General features: G+C 43.1%; 1 protein-coding gene across 1 annotated transcript in view; it reads right to left on the reverse strand.

The window, feature by feature from the left end:
- The window catches only part of PID1 (phosphotyrosine interaction domain containing 1), a 166,935-nt gene extending 161,026 nt beyond the window's left edge, over positions 1–5,909 (reverse strand). Inside the window, exon 1 of the mRNA XM_045030457.1 lies at positions 5,570–5,909. Within this exon, the coding sequence (XP_044886392.1) occupies positions 5,570–5,599 (30 nt within the window). The 5' untranslated portion in view covers positions 5,600–5,909. The remainder of the gene's footprint in view (positions 1–5,569) is intronic.
- Between the last annotated feature and the right edge of the window lie 18,425 nt (positions 5,910–24,334).

The following is a 24,334-nucleotide window of genomic DNA, read 5'->3' on the forward strand; positions in this document are numbered from 1 at the left end:
ATCTCCAGGTAGTCCCCTTGTCTAGGTGATCTCATCCACTCACACAGCTGCAACTACCATACTCACGCTGATGATTCACAAACTGCCTCTCCAGTCCTGACCTGTCTCCTGCCATCAAATCCCTGATCTCGGTCTGCCTCCGACATCTCCTCATGGATGTTTTGCTATCAATTTAACATGAACAAAACTGAGATTCACATCATCTCTGCTCCCCCGCTGCAAATTGTCAGTTGACAATGGCTAGGCAGGTGGCTAGCAAGGATTACTATATTATAGGCAGAGCTGGCATCCCTTTGTGTCAAGGATGCGTCTTTTGCCATCCCAATAAAAATCCACTCAAAATTGGCCATGTTATAAACCTTTGAAAAAATCTCAGTTTGCACTTATTAGAGATTAGCAGCTAAATTCTCAAAGATTCAATCCCCTCTCATCTCCCATGTGCTGGCTGGACTGGGTATGCACCACCCCCACAGCATGACTGAGCATGATCCAGCCCAGAGCTGCAGGGGCTGTGAGAAGCACTTTCCCTGCAACTGCTGCTCTTAGCTGCTGTGCCCCTCTGCAGCAGCAGGAGCGGGGACTGAGAACAGACAGACTCTTGCTTCTGTGCTCTCAATTTCTGCACCACTGGCACCCAGGCAGTGTGGAGGAGGGATCCATCTAATTCAAAAGCAGGGGGGAAGAGAACTGGACCTCGGGGGTGATAAAGGGAGAAGACTGGGGCATGGACCCTGGGGCAGAAGTGAGAAAATGACATTGGAAAAGAAGTTGAAGGAAGGAGAACACTAGGATTGGAAACAAGTAGTGGAGAGGGACAGTAAGATTGGACATGGAGTCTGTGGGAACAGGAGATTGTGACAAGGAAACAGAGGTGGTGGGGAAGAGTCTGAGATCAGATGAAGATCCCGGGGTAGGGAGACTGGGACAAAGCGTCTGGGTGGCGGAGACTGAAAATGGTAGTGGAGTAGGGAGGCCACTGAGATCAGATGAGGCACCAACGGCTGGGAGGAAGGATGTAGATAGACTGGCTGGGCAAAGAGCCTAGGATGAGGCACCTGGAATGGGGAGCCAGGGCAGGAGGAGACTGGGACTAAGATAAGGAGCCCGGGAGGGTGGTGAGGGGAGCTTTAGAGCTTGACTAAATGAGCAGACCAGGACTGGAATAAGGAGCTAGAATGTTGGGGTGAAGAGACAGGACTGGAACAGGGACATGCTAGAGGGGCAGAAGGAATCAGGCTTGGAAGGAACAGAAGCAGAAGGGTCTGTGATTGCTAGAGAAAACTCCCTTCCAGAACCTGAAATGGAACCCAAGAAATCCATGTCTTACCACTCCTCTGCTGAGAGCAAATACCTATGAACCCACTGGTCAAGTGCTCCATCTCCCGCTCTGGTGCTAGTCCACATACAGCAGAGGTCCCCAAACTGTGGAGGGGCACAGAGAAATGTTCGGAGGGCCATGCAGTGGGGCCCAGGCCAACCCACACAGGGAGCAGGGAGGGAGCACCATCCAGCCCCACTCTACCCCCAGCCCGACTCCAGACCCAAGCCATAGTTCCACTCGACCCTGCTCTTCCTGTAGCCCAGCTCTGCCCTCCAAAAAACAAAAAAACGATGTTAAAACAACATTATTTACATTGCAAAGTCAAACATTCAAAAGTTAGGAAACACCAGATTTATGATTGCCCATGCGACCTTATTTCTGTTCCATTGTATGTACACATTATGACACAGTCTTTAATTACATAATTACATACTGTTTTTCAGCAAGATGGATGGTGCTCACTGAATGAGTAGCTATTAAATATTTTGTTTTATCCTCATTGCTCAATGGGTGGCCCCATGGTTTATTTACTACACAGTACTCAAACCCTGCTCTGAATACAGAATTATTAATTTCCTCATGGGCTTTTCTAGACTTATCACTTATAGGAGCTGACACCTCCACAGACATCAATGAATTTCTTTCCACAACAGCCCTGTTAAGTGATGTAGTAGTATTATCCCCATTTCACAGATAGACAGGGAACTGAGGCATAGAGAGATTAAAGCTGAAAGTCTCCACTAATTCTGGATGCCCAATTTGTGATGCCTAGGGCCTGATTATTCAGAATAGTTAGCATTCTATAGCATTTTATATGTTCAAAGCACAGCTCCCAGCTGCAGCTGTGAGTGTTCAGCACTTTGGCAAATCAGACTTCAGGTGCCTCAGATTGGGCACCTAGAGAAAATGAGGAATACCCAATTAGAGATCATCTATAAAAAGTTTGCTTTACATGACTTTCCTTTAGCACCAAATAGGAACTTGGTCTCATTCATTACACATTTTTCACATTCTGCAACAAATGAAACAGGGGGTCATACAAACAAGTCTCCTTCATTAAATAACTCTCAGCCCTCCCTAGAACAGGTCCATCCTGTATGATGAATGAGACAGGAGTTCTATGGAAAAAATGGCCAGGTATAATGAAAATACAAACTGTATCCTAATCCTAATCCCAAAGGAGCCAAATTAAAGTTTCACAAGTATTTCCTACTTTGGAGTGCTTGATTCCGCAACCTAACATTCTTTAAATATAATGTTGCATATATTTATGCTATAGTATTAAACTTATTTTATATTTTAGACACCTTCTAATTCTACAAAGTGTGCACTCAGCCAATCAATGTAATCACCTTTTCATTCGTTATGCCCATTCATTACACCTGGTTTTAATTTAGGCCCCTACCCTGCATGTGCTCAGCTTTATGCAGTGTGAGTAGCCCTATTGACTTCAATGAGACTACTTACAGTATGTCAAGTTCAGCATGTGCAAAAGTCTTTGCAGGATCAGGGCCTGAGACTAAATTCTTCAGGGCAGATATTGTCTTTTACTATGTGATTATAAAGAGTCTGCACAATGGGGCATCTAGTCATTACTAGAGAATAAATAAATAACATGCCACCATGATTAATTTCATTCACAAGTCACATTTCAGGCACACACTAAGTCCTATCCATTGAAATTGCATTCCTTGGTCTGGCTAAGAAGCATGGATTATTACTGTTACTGACTGGTGGAGATTAAAACTCCTAAAGACTTGATCATACTTGGCTTTAATATCAAATCAGAGCAAGTCTTTGAATTTTCTGCTCTCTGGTATCAAAACAAGTCTTTCATTCCAATTGCAGAAGTAATAAAAATATTTTAATATGTTCAACTATTTCTCATTAGATATTTGTTTTGGAAACTGTTTGAAGTTGCTATAGTGGAACTGCAAAGTAAGCTTTATTTTGTCTTACTTTCTGCAAGTCTCAAGTTTCCATGTGTATTTATTTATATGAATTTATTCATAAAATATATTTAAGAATAAGGGGACATGCTTCAGGCAGGTAGGCCTAAAACTAGATCTACTAGCTTTGGTTTGGTTTGCAGGCACACTATTTCCCATCATGCCACCATCCCTCCACACTGCCTTCCTGCTCCCTTGTCAGGAGAGGGGTGTTGAAATATATATATGACTTCTGAATTCCAAAGGGGAAGAAAGCAAAATTCTTGTATATTTCATTAGCCTTCCTGGTCATAAGAAAGAAGAATAGACACAGAGTGGAGAGATGGAGAGACACACACACACCTACCTACCTTCAGATTTGCTGTTGGCAGGTTGCCTTCCAGAAAAGATAACTGTAAAATTGTTTTAAATCTTTCATTTTGAGGATCTTACGGGGGTTTTAGGGTCAGGAGACTAGTTACTGTATAATTATGTTTAAGGTAGACTATACTTTGCATCTGTCAACTCTGTCAGTGTCCCATTAATGGTACTTTTCATAAGATTTTATAAAATTTAACCATTGTCTTTAATGAGGCAGGCCTTTCTTCATTATATCACAAATTTTATATAAACTGATTTAAGAAAAGACTACTAACATGTCAAAGAATACAACAAGAAGCACTAGAAGCAACAGTTGTATAGCCAAATAATCATGGAATGAAAGCTGATATTTCTAATATGGAAATATCACAAAGCAGAATATATGCCAGAATAATTCAGTTGCCAAGTGTCATGGGCTTTGGAACCCACACACTTCCCTAAGTAAAACATGCTGTGCATGAATAACTTAAATAGATTTTTAAAAGAATCAAACACATTCAGAAGAGCAAGAGCCCAAAGTCACAAAGAAAGCACATCAAAGAATTTTGACTACTACCATGACACGATCTTCAAAGTGATGCTGCATCAATACCTCTCTCTCTCTCTCACTCACACACACACAGGCCTTTATAGATAAGTGAAAAGTTAAAATAAGCTTACATTGCACTCAGTTAGGTGCTGTATGAATGCAGATTTGTATTCAAATAAGGCCTTTCAGAACATTTATTAGTATCACCACAGCATCCCAGAGTAGAGTTCCTTATTTGAGGTTTGATTATTTGCAACAAATATGTAAAGGTGTTATCCCGCCCCATTTATAATCTCCCTTGAAATTTAGAGCATCCGTGATCTAGCTGGAATCTTCAGTATTTCAAGATACTGATACTCTCTAAACAGGTCGCTCCTCACTGCAAAAATGAATTCAATCTGTGAACTTTACTTGCCACTTTTCATGAGGGTTATATGTTTACTTACTGATCTCTGAACTTCACGTTAAATCATTATTCTGCACGCCTCAATAATGCTGCTTGTCCCCTCCTTTCAGTATATTTTCTTTTTGCCCTATGCCTTCAAATTCATTCTGCCTTAAAGGTTATTTTATTTTGCCACTTAAACAGTTCTTCAAAGTTTACTATGAGATTTAATGCTGCTTTAGGCATGCCAAAAAGTTTGTCTGTGGGATTGTGTAAATTCATCTGGCAATCTGTCTGGCTGACCATCTGGAGAACATTTCAGAGCAAAAAACATGGAGCAAAACCCTGCAGTAAGGACAACCCTGGGCCTGAGCCCCCTGAGACCTTAATACGTGTCACTGATGACTCCTGCAAATAACTAGACTGTCCAATTTTCAGTATTGCTCAATCCCATATACTCTCCTGCACCCGCCTTCCAAATCCCAGTAAACAACATTTTCCTGTTTGTATGCAGGAGTCAATGAATTGGCTGGCCCAATACCTGACTAGTTTTGATTCTTTATAAACTTTTCCCCTTAAAAAGAAAGAAAGAAATGGAGAGGAGTTGCAATAACCAGAAAGAAAATTAAAATCTTATTTTCAGGATGAGCATAAATTTAGAAAGATAACATGATAAATGCAAACCCAAAGATTTTCAAATCATCTGTTCTTTCTTTGTAAGAGACAAAAACAAAACAAAAACCCTACACCCACATCTGGATTCAAGAAGCCCAGCCCCGGACCTGTAAATCCTGTCAGTGGAATGCAATGTTAAATTGTTGGGCAGAACTACACACAGAGAGACCAGATGAAAGTTGTAAGCGTGATCTAGGCACGGCCATGGGGGTGGCAGGGAGCGAATTCAAAACAGGGTCTTACCAATGCCCCCTACATATTTTTGACACAAATCCTACAATCACATGATCCTGTTCCTTTACAGAAACGCCAGCCCCGCCTCAGTTTCTCCTCCTGCCCGCCTCTCTTACCTGCAGTCTCTCGGTTGCCGGCTGCCACATATTTCACCCTCTCTGGTTCTGCGGGGGAGAGGAGGACACTGTTGATTGCGAGCTGGGGTTCAGTTCTCCAGGCTCGCTCACATCTGTTTGGGGTGGCAGCGAGGTGCGTTCAGTCCTTCAGCAGCCGGGGGACGGGCCAGTGCCCAGCCAGCCAGGGACAGACTCCAGCTGCGGAAAGCCTGGTAACTTGCACCCCCGGGTTCTCCGCCGGCTCCTCTGCTAGCCGCGCTGAGCGGTCCTATTGCACCAGCGAGCGGGACGCTGAGCTCCGCCGGCGGCCCCGCCAGTGCAGCAGCGACAGCAGCAGCGCCCCAGCCTCTGGTCCCTCCCACGGCCCCGCCCCCGCTAGCCAGCGCATCTCTGATGAGTCCCCCTCACCCTCCTCTTCCTCCTTCCCCACCGCCAAGCCGGGCTACGCGCCACTGCTCCGGACTCGAGCCCTGCGCGGAGGCTCAGCTTGCAGCAGACTGGAGGGCTGCTGCAGCCGAGCACAAATGCATGAGAGTTTTGGCACGGGTGAGACACGTTTCAAACCAATCTTTGGATTATGGCACGACTGAGCGTCTGCAAGACCCCAAAGCCACGCTCCGTGTGTCAGGTAGAGCGTCCCAACAGTAGCACAGCTGCTTGCTACGCAGGATATGCTGTTATGACATATATGATATGTTTAGCATGCATCTTGCCTTCTGCTGTGGCACACATGATCTATATATAGCGTCCATCCTGGTTCTGTCATGACATATGTGATATATAGCCTTAGTACTGAGAGGTTAAAATCACAGGCATCTCCCAGCACCATGAGGTATACAGTGTGTGTGTAGTTAGTATTCTTGACTTGCGTGGCATATTTAGCATGCAGCACATTTTTATATCCACGCTATAAACAGCATTTATACTTTTGGATGCAGGACACCCTTTTGGCAATTAAAAAATGAGAATAACTTTAAAATTAGGATTATATTTTACAGAATGTTTGCTCACGTTTCTGATAAATAAAGTAAATTGATTATGTTCAGCTGTAACATGAGCTCCTACTGAAACTTCTCATCCCTTCCATGTGGAACAGTAGGTGAGTGTAACAGAGACATCTACTGGCTAGTGGTGTAGCATGTTTTCTCAGAGGCACAGGTCTTCCTTTGGACTTGAAAAACAGAACAGCTCCCTGGGTGTAGGTGGGAATATGGTTTAATATTTCCTAGAGGGACCATTTCTTATACCAAATAGCAATGTTTATTTTCTTCTTCATTAGGCCTTTTAAAATGCTGCTAGGTCACTCTGTAACTACACCAGTTACCTTAAAAAATGAATCACGATTAAAAAAATTAATCACAATTAATAGCGTGATTAATTGCATTGTTAAAAATAATAGAATACAATATATTGAAATAGGAAATATCCAAAACTACTTTTTTCAAATATATTGATTTCACTTACAACACAGAACACAAAGTGTACGGTGCTCACTTTATATTTATTACAAATAGCTGCACTGTATAAAACAAAAGAAATAGTATTTTTCAATTCATCTAATACAAGTACTGTAGTGCAATCTCTTTATCATGAAAGTTGAACTTACAAATGTAGAATTATGTACAAAAAACCCTGCATTCAAAAATAAAACAATGTAAAACTTTAGAGCCTATAAATCCACTCAGTCCTACTTCTTGTTCAGCCAATCGCTCAGACAAACAAGTTTGTTTACATTTGCAGGAGATAATGGTACCTGCTTCTTGTTTACAATATCACCTGAAAGTGAGAACAGGGTTCGCATGGCACTGTTGTAGACAGTGTCACAAGATATTTATGTGCCTGATGCACTAAAGATTCATAGATCCCTTCATGCTTCAACCACCATTCGAGAGGACATACATCCATGTTTATAACAAGTTTTGCTCAACAACCATCCAAAGCCATGCAGACCAATGCATGTTCATTTTCATCATCTGAGTCAAATGCCACCAGCAGTAGGTTGATTTTCTTTTTTGGTGGTTTGGGTTCTGTAGTTTCCACATCGGGGTGTTGCTCTTTTAAGACTTCTGAAAGCATGCTCTACACCTTGTCCCTCTCAGATTCTTAAACCTTGGGTCGAGTGCTGGATCTTTAGAAATCTCACACTGGTACCTTCTTTGTGTTTTGTCAACTCTGCAGTGAAAATGTTCTTAAAACAAACAACATGTGCTGGGTCATCATCCAAGACGGCTATAACATGAAATATATGGCAGAATGCGGGTAAAACAGAGTAGGAGACATACAGTTCTGCCCCAAGGAGTTCAGTCACAAATTTAATTAATGCATTATTTTTTAAACGAGCATCATCAGCATGAAAGCATGTCTTCTGGAATGGTGGCTGAAGCATGAAGGGGCATACGAATGTTTAGCATATCTGGCACTTAAATACCTTGCAATGATGGCTACAAAACTGCCTGTTCTCTCTTTCAGGTGACATTGTAAATAAGAAGCATGCAGCATTATCTCCCGTAAATGTAAACAAACTTGTTTGTCTTAGCAATTGGCTGAACAAGAATAGGACCGAATGGATTTGTAGGTGCTAAAGTTTTACATTGTTTTGTTTTTGAGTGCAGTTATGTACAGGTAACAAACAAAAAAAATCTACATTTGTAAGTTGCACTTTCACGATAAAGAGATTGCACTACCGTATTTGTATGAGGTGAATTGAAAATTATTTCTTTTGCCATTTTTACAGTGCAAATATTTGTAATAAAAACAACAAGATAAAGTATGCGCTGTCTACTTTGTATACTGTGTTGTAATTTAAATCAATATATTTGAAAATCCAAAAATATTTAATACATTTTAATTGGTATTCTATTGTTTAACAGTGCAATTAAAACTGCGATTAATCACGCTGAATTTTTTCATTGTGATTAATTTTTTTGAGTTAATTGCGGGAGTTAACTGTGATTAATCGACAGCCCTAATGATCATATTGTGTATGATGTCACACCTACCTTATGAGCTCCTGGATGTGGTGTGTTTTCAGGGCACATGGATTAGCCGATATATGTTCAGAACTGCAGTGCAGTTAGCTGGCTACACCACTTTATTTTTTGAATTTATGATGTTTCTACTACAATTAAGGGCACAACACTGCATCTCTGAGGCTGCTTCTTACCTCAGTGTCCAATGCAAAGAGCCTGTAATAACAGAAAATCCATGCCCTGGAGTGTGCAGTAGGTAGTTTTACTGGGAGATGATCTGACAGCATATCCCTGACAAAGCATCTGGAGTATCAAAATGAATAAGGAGAGATACTGTCATTAAGCAGGAGAAGACCTTAAAAACTGAGCTCCTGCTTGTGCTATGGAGACATAAAATATCCTATGGCACTTTTCCTAAGAGAGGTAATTTGCCTCAGTATCCTTGTCCAACCCTGCCTCCCCTCCCCAACTCTATGACATACTGTGATGATTGATTCCCGTCTCTTGCCCTAGAGTGGCTGCATTTCAGTGGTGCTGTATTCATGTCATTAGCCAAAAAGAGTTTTGGATTCTTTGGGATGGTGCAGAAGTTCTACACTGCTCAGAATTTCTCCTGGGATTATTAAAATTAAAACAATCTGCAGTGCACCTTCAGCTTTATCTATAAATGTCTATATTGTGTACGGCAGGGTACAGGCTGCAATAGCTTCACTTTCCATTCATTATAGCCCACCCTCTATCCACATGCAAAGGAAGGGGGAGAGAGAAAATGCATGTGATTCCCCCACAAAAAACGTAGCAAACATTAACTGTGGAGAATTTGAGTCTATCATACAGAATAGCTAACAAAAAGATAGCCATTCAAAAATACTAAACCTTAACATGTATGGGAATGGCAAATTAAGGTAATCTGTAAGAATATTCGATAAACCCTATTGTTCATAAATTTGCCTAGCAATACTGAGATGCAAAAATTCACATTACTCATTCTCATAACAACCCTAACTCTGACCCACAGTATGTACTTGCACACGGGTACGTCTACACTGCCAAGTAAGCCTAGAGTTCGAACTCAGGTTCAAACCTAACCTCTTTAAGGAGGGAGATACACAGCCACAGACTTGCTAAAGGTCCTCAGGATAGGAGCTCTTCTAAGGTGAGAAACAGCAGGAGCTCCTCCCCACTCACCTGCAGGAGACACATAGCAGGGACTTCCTTCTTCTACAGAGTTTAGGAATTCCACAAAAGAGAAAAGTCTCCATACTTCTCTCCTGTGGAGTTCCTGATCTGTACAGAGGAGAAGGACCTTTTCCCCTGACATGATGCCTCACACCTCTACTACACCAGTCAGTCACATTTCTCCCTGAATCCCTTAAGTATTAACATGTACAATGTTGTTATGCTTGACTTTGATATGTAAATGTTCTGTACATCTGATTCTGATGGATGTTTATAAATGGCATAAAACAAAATGGCGAGCATGTGAAATGGCTAGAGTGACTATTGATAATTACTGTTTACCAGACTCCTGAATATTCAATAAGGTGCAAAAAAGCCCAAAGGGTCCCTGTGATATAGAACAAGGTGCAAAAGCTAGAAGAGTCCAAAAATATGTCCAAGGGAAACTTCCAAAAAGAGTCAAGTATCAGAGGGGTAGCTGTGTTAGTCTGGATCTGTAAAAGCAGCAAAGCTCATGCTCCAATACGTTTGTTAGTCTATAAGGTGCCACAGAACTCTTTGCCGCTTTTCCAAAAAGAAGAGGTTTTTACTATCTTCAGCTTCGTATACAAGACCTTGATTTCTTGAGAGGCTGAGAAATCTAGCTCCATCCAGCATGTGCTTAACTTTAAGGAGGTGACTAGTCACGTGGAAGCCAATGTACTTAAGTGTTTTGCCGCATCAAGGCAACAGTGCTCAGTGCCTTGTAAGATTGAACCCTGTTTTTAAACTTTCTTAAAAACAGCCAGTCTGCACCTTAATGGGAAACATACGTATTAAAGCAAATATAGGTTTGCAGATTCAATTTTCAAGACACTAAAATCTCAATTAGAAGCGGGCTGAATGCAGCCTGAATCACACACACATCAGAATGCAGCCTGAATCAGAGACCCACTGCTGACACCTCCACAGTCCTATGGAGATAAAAACCTAAGAAGAGTGTCCAGCATCTTTTAAATATCAAACCAGAATATTTGCCAGAGCTCTCCTTTGTAGATTTTCAAAGTGAACAGGATGTTGTGGTTTGTCTCCTTGACCCCTCTCTGTCTTCTCACTAACATTTACATTCTTTACTGCTCTCCGCACCAGAGGTATTTTCTGAAAGCTTCTCTTGCTCTCAAATAAACCTTGAAAACAATTTCATTGTTCCCCGACGTAACAATCAATTTACCAGGCACTCTAGACTGAATCAGATGGGACTCTATATAATCCAGCCTGCTGTCAATTGATGGTCCACAAAGGAAGCTTAGGGCTGGTCCACACTAAGAAGCGGGGTCGAACTAGGGTACGCAAATTCAGCTACGTGAATAGCGTAGCTGAATTCGAAGTACCCTACTTCGAACTACTCACCCATCCAGACGCCGTGGAATCGAAGTCCGCGGCTCCAAGGTCGACTCCGCCACCGCCGTTTGCAGTGGTGGAGTACCGGAGTCGACCACGGCGCTTCCGGAGTTCGAACTATCGCGTCCAGATTAGACGCGATAGTTCGAACTCCGAGAAGTCGAACTCACCGCGTCGACCCGGGTGGTAAGTGTAGACTAGCCCTTAGAATCCATTGCAATTAGCAAAGTGATGGAACATATGGGTTGGGGTTCATCTTTATTTCTTAATTTACACAACTTTTATACAACCTAAGACAACTGAAAAAGCTGCATTAACTAATTAATGGGTTCTGCTAGCATGTGGCAAAACGGTCACTGAAATGAACAAACAGAAGCCAGTCTCCATTATTTTGACTACCAGGACAATGTTCATACAATGCAAAAGAAAACTTGTCTGTTGTGACTATTTTGCATGTCACTTTTATCTAAGATAGCAAGGTACAAATGCTTTTACACATAAACTCATCACCAACCAGACTGAAAAATCTCTGAACCAAGTAATACTGGTCATGTTTTTAATGTTTTTTTTTTGGAAGGAGGGAAATGATATTGGTCAAGGTCGTCCTTTAATGGTTCCAAATCTTTACACCAGGGACATCATTTGCTATGAGATAAGAGGGGCAGTTGCCCACCTCCCCACAACCAACATTGATTTGCCCAGCCGGACTTTTCATAGGTCTATATGCTCCAATATGTCTTCCATTTCTGGCCTCTTACCTCCTGACTTTCCAAGATGTAATACGTATGCAGAGTTATTGTAGCCGTGTTGGTCCCAGGATATTAGAGAGACAAGTGAGGTAATAACTTTTATGGACCAACTTCTGTTTGTGAGGGAAACACACTTTTGAGCTACACAGAGCTCTTCTTCAGGTCACCTGGTAATAAAAGATATTAACTCACCCACCTTGTCTCTCCAGGAGATAGAACGTTCTATGTGACACTATATGCTGACACAGTTTTGACCCCTTCCCGCAGAATTTTTCTGAAATGACCATCCACAGAACTGATGTAAGGAGGGAGGTAAGTATGAAAATATAGTTAGGGACCAAGACTTCTCAAATGTTCACAGTGTTAAAAAAAAATCATGTCAGGAAAACCTACTTCTTTGGGGTCCTATTCTGTACATAATTATGCTTTTCTTCTCAATGGTAGCCCATTAGCCTCTTCCTGTGTAGAATACATATCAAATGGTTAATTTGTATAAGGCCACTGCTTCCACAGACATCTTGCAACAGTGTTACACTGTCAGCCAATGAGAATGTGTCCTGATGAAACTGGCTATGCTACTGGAGAAGAGCTTCGGAACCAGACAGTGCTAGAGCTCAGGCAATTTTCAGTTAAATTCAGATGTCATAATTCTTCTCTAACTTTTCCCCAGACTTACTAATATTTTAATTCGGCCACATCTTCTTTTGGGCATCTGAGTTGTTTCACCATTATACAATTTCTTACTCTCAGCCAATGAGAAATCTTTTTTCTAAAAAAAGAAATACACAACTACAAACAAACCTGTGTGGATTCATATTTCCAGGGGCGGCTCTAGGAATTTGGCCGCCCCAAGCAGTCATACCTGCGGGAGGTGCACCGGAGCCGCGGGACCAGCGGCTTTTTCCCCCCAACAGCTGTCCCCAGTCAGACCCTCCCAGGGTCTCCTGGCCCATGAGGCTCCTTTCCTTTGGCGAGGAGACAGAGATGTAACCCTCCTATCCCCTCCCAGGCTAGCCTTCCTGACTGAGCTTTCCCCTGGGCTTTTATATCCCTCCTCCTCTTCAGCCCAGCTGTCGCTACTCAACTCAACCCATAGCAGTGAGCCAACCCTTGTTAGGGCTTGCAGCTGGGCTCTCTGCTGACCGCCTGGGCCCCCACACCTGGCCTCCCTACCAGAAATTAGGGTTTAGCATTTTAGCAGGGCATTCAATGGGTTTACCCCTGCCCTGCCACACCCCAATAGTGCCAAATACTGGTGTTTCTTTTCTTGTAAATGAATTTGTATTCAGCTATTACAATATGTGGACTGAATTATTTTATACATTGCAGTCACACTTCCCTTAATCTGTCTCAATTCTATAGCCAATAGACCAAATTACTAAACTCAGTGACATTTCATAGTTTAAATAGGGGCAGAATTTGATTTAGTGGTGCCGATTTTAATTTCATCTACCCAGTAGCAGATCCAAAGTAACTACATTGACTTCAGTATATTTATGTTTTCCCTGGTAATGGCTATTAGATGTTTTACTTTCTCTGAATCATCTAATGCCTAATAATTCAACTATCAGGATGGATACTCTCTCTTTAACTTGTGGCCTAGTCTATGCTATGCAAAGTTAGGTTGATGTAAGCTGCTTTGCATAGTCCTAGTTGTGCATGTGTCTACACTTAAATTAGTCTCCCAGTGATATAAATGCCCCATTACAGGGACACAGTAACACCACCTCCCCGAGAGACATTGAGCCATGATTGATGTACTAAGGTTGATGCAGCACGAGTGTAGATGCTGCATTACATATGTTGACCCTAACTGTCCTCCAGCAACTGTCCTGCAATGCCCAACAGTGACAGCTCTGGTCACACTTGTAAACTCCACCGCCCAGGGGTCATGGAAATTGGAAGGCGTCCCTCCCCTTTAAAGATCTATTATCTTTTTAAATGTCTTTTCCTGATTGTTCACTTTGGCAAACACTCCTAGGAACTCTATATGTGGTTTTCAATTGTCCAACTGACCAGGCCGGCTACATGCTCCAGAAGTGCTCCAGCTTGGAGCATACAGGAGATATTGGGTCTCCTGGGCCTGGGGGAGAAAAGGCTGTGCAGGCATAGCTACAGACCAGCTGTAGAAATGTGGACATCTATGAGCAGATTGCATGGGGGATGCAGGGGAAGAGGTACAACAGGGTTCCGCAGCATTCCCACATCAAGGCAAAGGAACTGCAGCAGGCATACCAGAAGGCCTGGGAGGCCAATATTTGATCTGATGCCAACCTGCAGACCATCTGCTTTTACAAAGAGCAACACATCAGACTTGGCAGAGACCCCACCACCACCCCGCACAACATTGTGGACACCTCTGAGAAGCCCCCTGGCATGGACAGTGAGGACGGGGAGGAAGAGGACAATGGGAAACAGAACCTGTTTGAGACTCCACGTAGTCCAGTAAGTCCTGGCAGTCGAACACAGGTGAGCCCGATGCCAGGAAAGGAACCTTGGGTAAGTGCTTAATTGTTTTTGTCCATTACAATTATGTACTGATGTTGCCCCCAACTTAACAGGATGCAGCTGTCAACTTTTCCTTAATTTACTCATACTAGAAGAGATAGTGCTACAACTAAGAGAGGCAGAGATGTTATTTGCTTTTCATTCTCCTGTAGAGTTAGGCAGCTTATGTCCCACTGGGATGTCCGTGAATCCTTCTGAGAGATCTCGACAAAACTTCCATGATGATACTCTGCAATCCTCTTCTGAAGGTTTCAGAGGATGGCAGCCTTATTTCTTTCTCCACAGCCAGACACTTTCCCATGCCAATCGATGATAACTTCATAAGAACATAAGAACATAAGAACATAAGAAAGGCCGTACCGGGTCAGACCAAAGGTCCATCTAGCCCAGTATCTGTCTACCGACAGTGGCCAATGCCAGGTGCCCCTGAGGGAGTGAACCTAACAGGCAATGATCAAGTGAGCTCTCTCCTGCCATCCATCTCCATCCTCTGACGAACAGAGGCTAGGGACACCATTCTTACCCATCCTGGCTAATAGCCATTTATGGACTTAGCCACCATGAATTTATCCAGTCCCCTTTTAAACATTGTTATAGTCCTAGCCTTCACAACCTCCTCAGGTAAGGAGTTTCACAAGTTGACTGTGCGCTGCGTGAAGAAGAACTTCCTTTTATTTGTTTTAAACCTGCTGCCTATTAATTTCATTTGGTGACCCCTAGTTCTTGTGTTATGGGAATAAGTAAATAACTTTTCCTTATCCACTTTCTCAACATCACTCATGATTTTATATACCTCTATCATGTCCCCCCTTAGTCTTCTCTTTTCCAAACTGAAGAGTCCTAGCCTCTTTAATCTTTCCTCATATGGGACCCTCTCTAAACCCCTAATCATTTTAGTTGCTCTTTTCTGAACCTTTTCTGAACCTACTTCAGCAGGCACCACTGCAGTACACACACTTGCAGCACAGACCTGGGCAGCTTTGGGATGCCTGCAGCAGCTGTGCTCTCTGTGCCAAGGTATCAGCTAAAATCACCACTGCCTGTGGAAAATGGTGCTGGTACTCAGTACTATTGCCCTACACTCATAGTTTCATGCACCTGAGCAATTTCCTCCTCATTTCCCTCGCCCCGATGGGTCATACTCACCATGGCTGGTGCTGTGAATGGCGCTATGCGCAAGATTGTCGGGCTCAATGGCTCTATGTCTAGTTGGCAGCCGGTATCAAGCGGAGTGCCCAAGGGGTCGGTCCTGGGGACAGTTTTGTTCAACATCTTTATTAATGATCTGGATAATGGGATGGATTGCACCCTCAGCAAGTTCGCAGATGACACTAAGTCCTGGCTGGGATGATTTAGTTGGTGATGGTCCTTCTTTGAGCACAGGGTTGGACTAGATCAGGGGTCCCCAACGCAGTGCCCGCAGGCACCAGGTGCCCGCAGGGGCATCTAAATGCGCCCGCATCCTGGCCGGCGGTGGAGCATCCGCCGAAATGCTGCCGAATTTCTGCAGTGTTTCAGCGGCGACGCCTCTCGATGATGCCACTTGCCACCAACAAGTGACGTAATCGAGAGGCGTTGCCACCAAAACACCGCAGAAATTTGGCAACATTTTGGCAGATGCTCCACCGCCACCACAGTCCTTCGTCTGGCACCCGCCAGACGAAAAGGTTGGGGACCACTGGACTAGATGACCTCCTGAGGTATCTTCCAACCCTAATCTTCTATGATTCTAAGCACGCCCAAGCAGAGGAGTCAATAAGCATGTCTTGTTTAAAACTGCAGGGGAGCAAAGGAAGGGAATTCTGAATCTTAACTTTTGCTTTCTGTTGTGACTATACTGACAATGGTACCTGTGTGTGTTTTATCTGCAGCTGCTGCCACTGTGGCCTTGAGGGGTATCTCATCCACACCTGCAGAAAACTTTACCAGATAAGGAAGAGAAAGAAGATGCCTGAAGGTGACATTCAATGAGATCCTGCAAGTCAGTGCTGCATCAGAACATGAACACTGCAGAAAGCCTCGAGAAGGAAAGATCAGACAGGAGTCCCAGCAGGAAAAGGAGAGGGAGATGCACCAGGAAATAATGGGCTTCTCCAGTAGCACACACAGATGCTGCACCCTCTTGTGGACATACATGGTGAACTCCATTACATCACCTCCCTACACCCCTCCTCAACATTCCATGTAGCATCAGATGCTGCATCTCTACCCCTATCACTCCACTCTTGGGAGACATTAAGGACAACCACAGCTTCACATACACTGACCTGTGAAAGCCACAGTTGCTGTATGGGTAGTTAAAATAGACAAATATTCTTTCCCCTTGTTAAGTTCTGTTCCATTTATGTATTAAGTTTGTAAGGTGTTTGCTTTTAAATTGCACAGATTTTTCTTTGCACTGGTTTTGTTATTGAATAAAGTTATATTATTTGAAAAGTAATTCATCTTTATTAGTTCACAATATATGCAGAGTGCCTACAGTTCTGAAACCAACCAATTACTTGTTACTGTACAGTGTGACACAACTCAGGATCAGTGACAGTGTAATAATCATAAATGTACAGCAAGCACCACAAAATTAATAGGTGTACTGACAATGTTATATTCTTACATGTACACCAAGCACCACACAATTCCTAACAGGCCCCAAACAGCACGTATTACTGTGGCTCGCTGTTAAAGTGCTCTTTCAAAACCTCTCTGAGCTGTATAGCTCTATGCTGAACTCTTCTAATTGCTATTGTGTCTGGCTTTTTAAAAACTCAGCAGATAGCCACTCCATCTCCACCCTGGCAGCAACTCTTCCCCCTTTGCTTCACAGATATATGCAGGAAACAACAGGCAGCTATAACCATTGGGATGTTTATTTCATTGAGATCCAATCTTGTGAGTAAATGCCAGTCTTCTTTCAATCTGTCAAAAGCACATTTAACTGTCATTCTGCACCTGCTGATCCTGTAGCTGAATCCTTCGATGGTGCTGTCAAGGTGGCCAGCATATGGTTTCATGACTCAGTAGAGCAAGGGGTAGACTGGGACCCCAGGATCACTACTGGCATTTCAACATCACCAATGGTAATTCACCAGTTGGGAAAGAAAGTCCTTACTGTAGCTTTCTGAACAGTCCTGTGTTCTTAAAGATGCAAACATCCTGCACCTTCCCTGACCAGCCAACAGTGATGTTGGTGAAGCAACCCTGGTGATCCACAATGCTTGCACAGCTGTAGACAAGTAGCCCCTTCTGTTGATGTACTCTGTGGCAAGGTGGTCTGGTGCCAAAATATGGACAAACATGCCATATATTGCCCCACTGCAGTTCAGGTATCCCATTGCCGCACAGACATCCATTATGTCCTGCATATTGCTGAAAGTCACAGTCCAGCATAGCAGGAGCTGATTAATAGCACTGGCATGACAGTGGCCTCTGCCTCCAACTCCCACATGATTTCCCACTACCCAGTAGCAATTTAGCATTGCAACTTTCCACAGTGTGATCACTACTTACTTACTTTTCCACTGTCAGTGCAGCTCTTATTTTGATGGCCCTGCACTGGAGGGCTAGGGTGAGCTAGGTACACAGATCCAGGAATGTGGCCTTGCACATCTGAGAGATCTACAGTGCCGCTCATCATCCCAGGTCTGCATTATGATGCAATCCCACCAGGAAGTGCTTGTTTCTCAGGTTCAAAAGTGGCACTCCACCATCTGCAGCAACTTCTTGAACCAGTTCTCGCTATGTCCCACAGCAGTCTGTCCTCCAAGAAATTGTCATGGTCCCTACTTACTTGGTTTTTCTTACAGCTCTGCAAATGCCGGCAGCTCATGCATCTTGTGCTTGCAATGCTCATGACAATAGTGCAGAGCTGTGTAGGCTCCATGCTTCTGTCAGAGATGATGGACAGTGTAACGTTTCACTCTGTATTCTTTATGAAAATATGCTTGATATGAATATGACATAACTGAGATATACTTTATGCAAGATGGCTCATGTAAGATAGCATTGGAAAAGTTATGATTTACTGAATGTGATTATACAATTTGTATGCCTGTATCATTTCTGTATCTGAAGTTAGGAATATTAACTATGTATCTGTTTTTCAAATGTGTTACTTTTGGTGTGACCCCCCAACCAGCCCTTCAGGTACAAAAATGGAAAAGCAAGACAGGGCTGATGGCCCATTAGCAGAGACAATGGACTGTGAAAAAGCTTTGTCTTCCTGTGGACACTCCAGACAGCCTATGAGTAATGGCTGCCACAGCCCTGCAGAGACATGGGTCTGGGTCACCTGGTACTGGAGCCACCCCTTGGAATGCCAGTGTTCTTCCTCTGGGTAACAAAGGGTTCCCACCATACACAAGAGCTATATAAGGCAGGGGAGTGACACCATCATGGTTCTCCTCTGCCTCCCCACCCAAAGAGATACTGAAAAACATCTGGAAGCAAGAACTGAACTGAGGGAAGAAGGGTTGAACCCAAGCTGAAAGGGCATCCAGCTTGTGAGTAATAAATATCTGAGGTCTTAAGCTGGAGACCAGTGCAGCTGTCTTTCAAGACTTTCTGTAATCTGTCTGCAACAATATCTAGGGTGAGAAATTACTATTTGTAATCAATTTCTTTAGTGAAACAAGCTTAGTTTGCTGTTCTATTTGCTTAGTAATCTGCTTTGTTCTGTTTGCTATCCCTTTAACCACTTAAAATCTGCCTTTTTGTTACAATTTGTTTTGTTTATTATAAAACCCAGTTTCTGTAATTTCTAACTGGGGGATGGTCAAGAAGAAGTGCATATCCCCCAGCCACTGAGGGAGGAGGCAGATTTCATAATATACCTTTGGGTCTTCACTCCAAGAGAGGTGGATACCTGAGTGCTGGGGCAAGTCCCTTAAGCTGAGGCTTCCCAGAGCTGATCTCAGTATCTGTGTCTTTCTACAGTTGTGTGTGGCCTTGCCTGTGTGTGTGCCAGAGGAGGCTTAATAGCCTGGCTCAGCAAGACAGGTAAAAAGGGTGCCCTGGCTGGCAGAAAAGGTGGGCTCAGTGATATCCCAGCACATCAGGTGGCATCTGAACGGGGGGCAATCTGTCACCGATAGTATGGAGGGCTGCACAGGTTTGTGGGATTTTTTAAAAAAAGGCATGAAAATTATGGAATATATATAAAACATTATGGGATGGAAACAGTTGCACACTGGGAAATTGACCTCTTGTTCCCAGTCACCCTGCACAACTCATTTCTGCCCACAATGCATTGCCAAAATTTCCCAAAAGACAGTGTGCTGGATGTTGGTAGGGTGCACACGGCGTACCTACCCATGGTGCACCGCATTGAGCATCAACACATGCACGCTTGGTGACAACACAAAAAGCCAAGTATACACATGCACACACAATATACTAACTGCAGCAGCTTTATGCTCGTGTAAATTGCATCAACCAAAATTTGTAGCATAGACACGGCTCGTGTCTTTTTAAGTACATTAGAATTGTCTAATTGCTGGACTCTGCTGAATTGTTGAGCTTCACAGCATTCCCTTGCCTCAAGGGCACTCCAAACCGTCACTACAAAATATTGTTTAAAAAAAATCAGTTCTGTTATTTAAACAGTGCTTCTCCGAATATTGTAAGCACTTAGCAATCCCCATTTCTAAGATCTCTTATGCAAGCTCACATATGCTTCATTAAACATAGCTTGTTCATCAAGAATTCAGTTTATCTGGTTGTTTTTCTGCTGTGTAATAGACCTACTTAGCAAATTAAATGTTTTGTGAAGTACTTTAGCTAATAGTGTCCTTCCAAAAACAATTGTTACTGTTAAAGGTACACTGTCAACCTGTTATACACAAATGCATTCTCCTTCCATAGATGGAGGATGCCATATGTAGTTTCTTCAATGGAGAAAAAAACATTAGCAGATGTGTTTTTAGAGCCATTTTTTGCTCCTGAGCAAACCAAACACAGAATCACTGAGGAATCAAGAAATATTTACTTATAAAGTATTACCTCATTTTAAAAAATGTTCATGGGTAAATCTGAAACTTCATACTCTAGCAAACTTCCCACAGAAATCAGTGGGAATTATACTTGAGTATGGACTTCACCTCTAAGACATCTGTGTATAGAAAAGCTATCCTGACAGTATATTGCTTCTGCCAGAGGATTTGTCCTTACTCTAAAGGAAGGTACATTCTTCAGTCTAAACCAGGGGTCGGCAACCGGTGGCTCGCGGCTCGCCAGGGTAAGCACCCTGGCGGGCCGGCCCAGTTTGTTTATCTGCCGTGTCGGCAAGTTCGGCCGATCGTGGCTCCCACTGGCCGCGGTTCGCGGTCCCAGGCCAATGCGGGAGGCAGGAAGCCGCGGCCAGAACATCCCTCGGCTCGCGCCGCTTCCTGCCTCCCGCATTGGCCTGGGACCGCGATCCGCGGCCAGTGGGAGCCACGATCGGCCGAACTTGCCGACACGGCAGATAAACAAACCGGGCCGGCCCGCCAGGGTGCTTACCCTGGCGAGCCACGACCCACCGGTTGCCGACCCCTGGTCTAAACATATATGACTATGACCCTGTACACACCAGATCATAATTCTGTATCTATCTTTCTACAATATCTTCAACAACAACCAACAAAGGCCAAAATTCTTCTCTTATCTACATTGAACTTGGTGAGGTTACATGGGTATAACCCAGAACAGAATTTGGGCCTAAAAGTTTTATTTTAAACTCTTTTTATGTATAGAGACAACTAGAAGGCACTTTAATCTAGAAAACAAAAGGATAACAAGATCCAACAAGTGGAAGGTCAAGTCAGAAAAACTTAAAGTGGAAATAAAATACACACTTTTATTAGTGATGGTAATTGACCACAGGAACAGATTACCAAGGGAGGTGGCAAATTTTCCATCAAGTTGAGTATTTAAGAAAGATGTCCTAGTTCTATGCCAAGGTACTGGGCTCGATACAGGACCCAACTGGTAAAATTCTATGGCCTGTATTATGCAGGAGGTCAGACTAGATCAATATAATGGTGCCTTCCGGCTTTACAATCTGTCTATTAAAAAAGCATTAATAGAGACAGCCAAATTTTGCTCTCAGATAAATCCATACAACATTACTGCCTTCTATAGAATTGCACAGGCTCAAGCAAGAAAATAATCTTGCCCTGCAATTACATTAAAAGATTAGGCACATATGTCATGTTTGCTCTGGCCCACTGGAATGTGTACCTCCATTCAAGATGCATGCTACATTGTCAGTTCTTTGCTCTGCAGTAAGCACGGTCCCCCCAAGACAGATGTTTGAAAGGAAAAGCACAGTTTCCTCTATTCATGCTGAGTTTCATTAATCAAGTTCCTTGTCTCAAAATAGCTTTCCAGGGTTCCACTAATTTTAATTAGTGACTTTAGACTTCTCAAATGTAGTTTAACAACAAATATTTTAAAATGTGGAACTTCCTTTTCTGGTAGGAGAAAGCAAAACTATATGGGACAGACACAGCTATTGAATTTCTTACTGACCTAGCCATAATTTACAGTGTCAATCTATACCAGATCTGTGACTTCCCAGTGCTCATGATGTTGCCCACCATGGCCACTTGGAAACATAACTCAGAACCTCCTCCTCTGCCTCTTTCACTTGAGTTAATCGACTCTTCTTTACTCCTTGAGCAGTTACATTTCCATCCAATAGGAGGCAAAGGCAGACCTACACATTATTTATTCTTTATATTACAGTAGCACATAAAGGCTCCAGCTGAGATCAGAGCTCCATAGTGCTAGGTGTTGTACATAGAAATAGAAAGAGACAGTCTCTGCCCCAAAGACCTTACTGTCTCAATAGACAAGATAAATAAAGGGTGGGAGACGAGAAGGATTATTATTCCCATTTTCTGATGGAGTACTGAGGTTTGGACAGATTAAGGCCCCAATCAAGTAAATTCCTTAACCATATGCTTAACTCGAAATCATTTAAATCAACTAGCAGCAAAGAATCCTGTGGCACCTTATAGACTAACAGACGTTTTGGAGCATGAGCTTTCATGGGTGAATACCCACTTCGTCGGATGCAAGATCCAGACTAACACGGCTACCCCTCCGATACTTAAATCAATTAGATTACTTAAAGCATCTTCTTAAGTGCTTTGCTGGATTGGAGCCAAAGTCACACAGCAAGTAGTGGCAGAGACAAGAATTAAATGCACATCTCCTGAGTCCCAATCTAGTGCCTTATCAACAAGATCATCCTTCTGCTTGTTATATGTATGGGTAAATATTTGGTAACAGCTTATTTTTTCACTGTATTCTAGAGATCTGGGTCAGTGATCAGTGAAGTAAATGGTAATCTTTCCACTGATTTAAATAGGATCTAAATCAGGGGTTCTCAGACTTCATTGCACCGTGACCCCCTTTTGACAACAAAAATTACTACACAGCCCCAGGAGGGGGGACCGAAGCCTGAGCCTGCCTGAGCCCTGCCGCCCCAGGTGTGGGAGGGCGAAAGCCAAAGCCTCACCAGCCCAGGTGGGGTGGGGGGCGGGAGGCGAAGCCCAAAGGTTTCAGCTCCAGGCAGGGGCAAGGCTACTGGAACAATCTGTACAGTGTGGGTTCTGAGAGCCGCTGAACCAAACTGTAAACCCCATATATAATGGAAACCACTTCAAGCCAGGGGCTGCTGCAGCACCCCCCACACTTCTAGTTCCAGTGGCAGGAGGGCCTGTAACCTGAGCCCCACCACTCAGGGCTGAAGCTCTCTGGCTTCGGCCCCGGGCGGAGGGGCTTGCACTTTGGATCTGGCCCAGGTGAGGCCCCAGCAAGTCTAAGCCAGCCCTGGCAACCCCATTCAAATGGGGTCCTGACCCACAGCTTGATACCCGCTGATTAGATTGATCCCTAGCTGAGCAACTTGTTTGTGCATGTTTCTTTTGCATTTCAATATTCTGCTGATTATTCTTGTTGCCAAATGTTTCTTATTTATTATCGCATCCTCTACCAGGCCTTGAGTCTGATGCCAGCAATGGGGCAAATGCTGCTTATCTTACTCATCCTGGCAATGAGTATTGTAGGGTGTACTGAAGGCAAAGTAATGAGAACAGGTATTAAAATCATCTCAAAGCCTGTGAAGTTGCTATTGATTCCCCCCCACCCCAGAACATCAGCATTTCATGTACTATATTTTTCTTACTGAAAATACCAGCAATCTAGACACTATATTCCTTTCCCAATCATTGCTTACACCATAATTACTATGATCTCTGTTAAAGTACCAGCAATGCAACTGCTAGAAATTTATTCAAATACTGACAATACAAAGGTCTCATTTCCCCAAAGATTCTGTATTTCCTTTCAATATTTTCTTTAGATCAGATGAAAGAGTTGCTTAGATACCTACTTACTGAACAATCACAACAGATAAATAGCTGGGCTTTATTTAGAGAAGAATATGTTTGTTTTACTTTTTGTTCCAAAGATGACTTAGATGCAGTAGGCCAAGATGGCAGCTGTTATAAGTGTGTGCAACTTCTACTGAAGTCAGTGGAATTGCGCCCACTTATGCCAGCTGTGAATCTGGCCTAGTATCTACATTACAAGTGACTTCAAATGGAAACAGTGGCTGTTACAGACCTGAAGCAATGGGTTCTTAATGATTTCTGAAATTGATGCAGAAGTAAATATCCCCGAGAACTGGAATAATTTAGTCACTGATACGGATACCTTCTCCACAAGATCGAAAAGAGGTTTGTCAAAATAGATTGAAATCCTGTTTGTCCATTTATTCATGAGGTTACTGCCTGGGTTACTATAGTAACCAGGTATCCCTTAATGACCTGCCTTGGTGCCAAAAGAGTTTACATTTATGATGATCCATTCAGCTGTAATCATTGCAGTGCATTCATGAAGTGCCATGGGGCTACTTTTGTTCTCCTTCTATATAAAATAACCTTGAGGAGGCTAATTTCAAAGCTGGCTGGTTTTGTAAATAAACAAAATAAAAAAAT

The sequence above is a fragment of the Mauremys mutica genome, chromosome 9 (assembly GCF_020497125.1).
Source record: "Mauremys mutica isolate MM-2020 ecotype Southern chromosome 9, ASM2049712v1, whole genome shotgun sequence".
Taxonomy (NCBI): Eukaryota; Metazoa; Chordata; order Testudines; family Geoemydidae; genus Mauremys; species Mauremys mutica.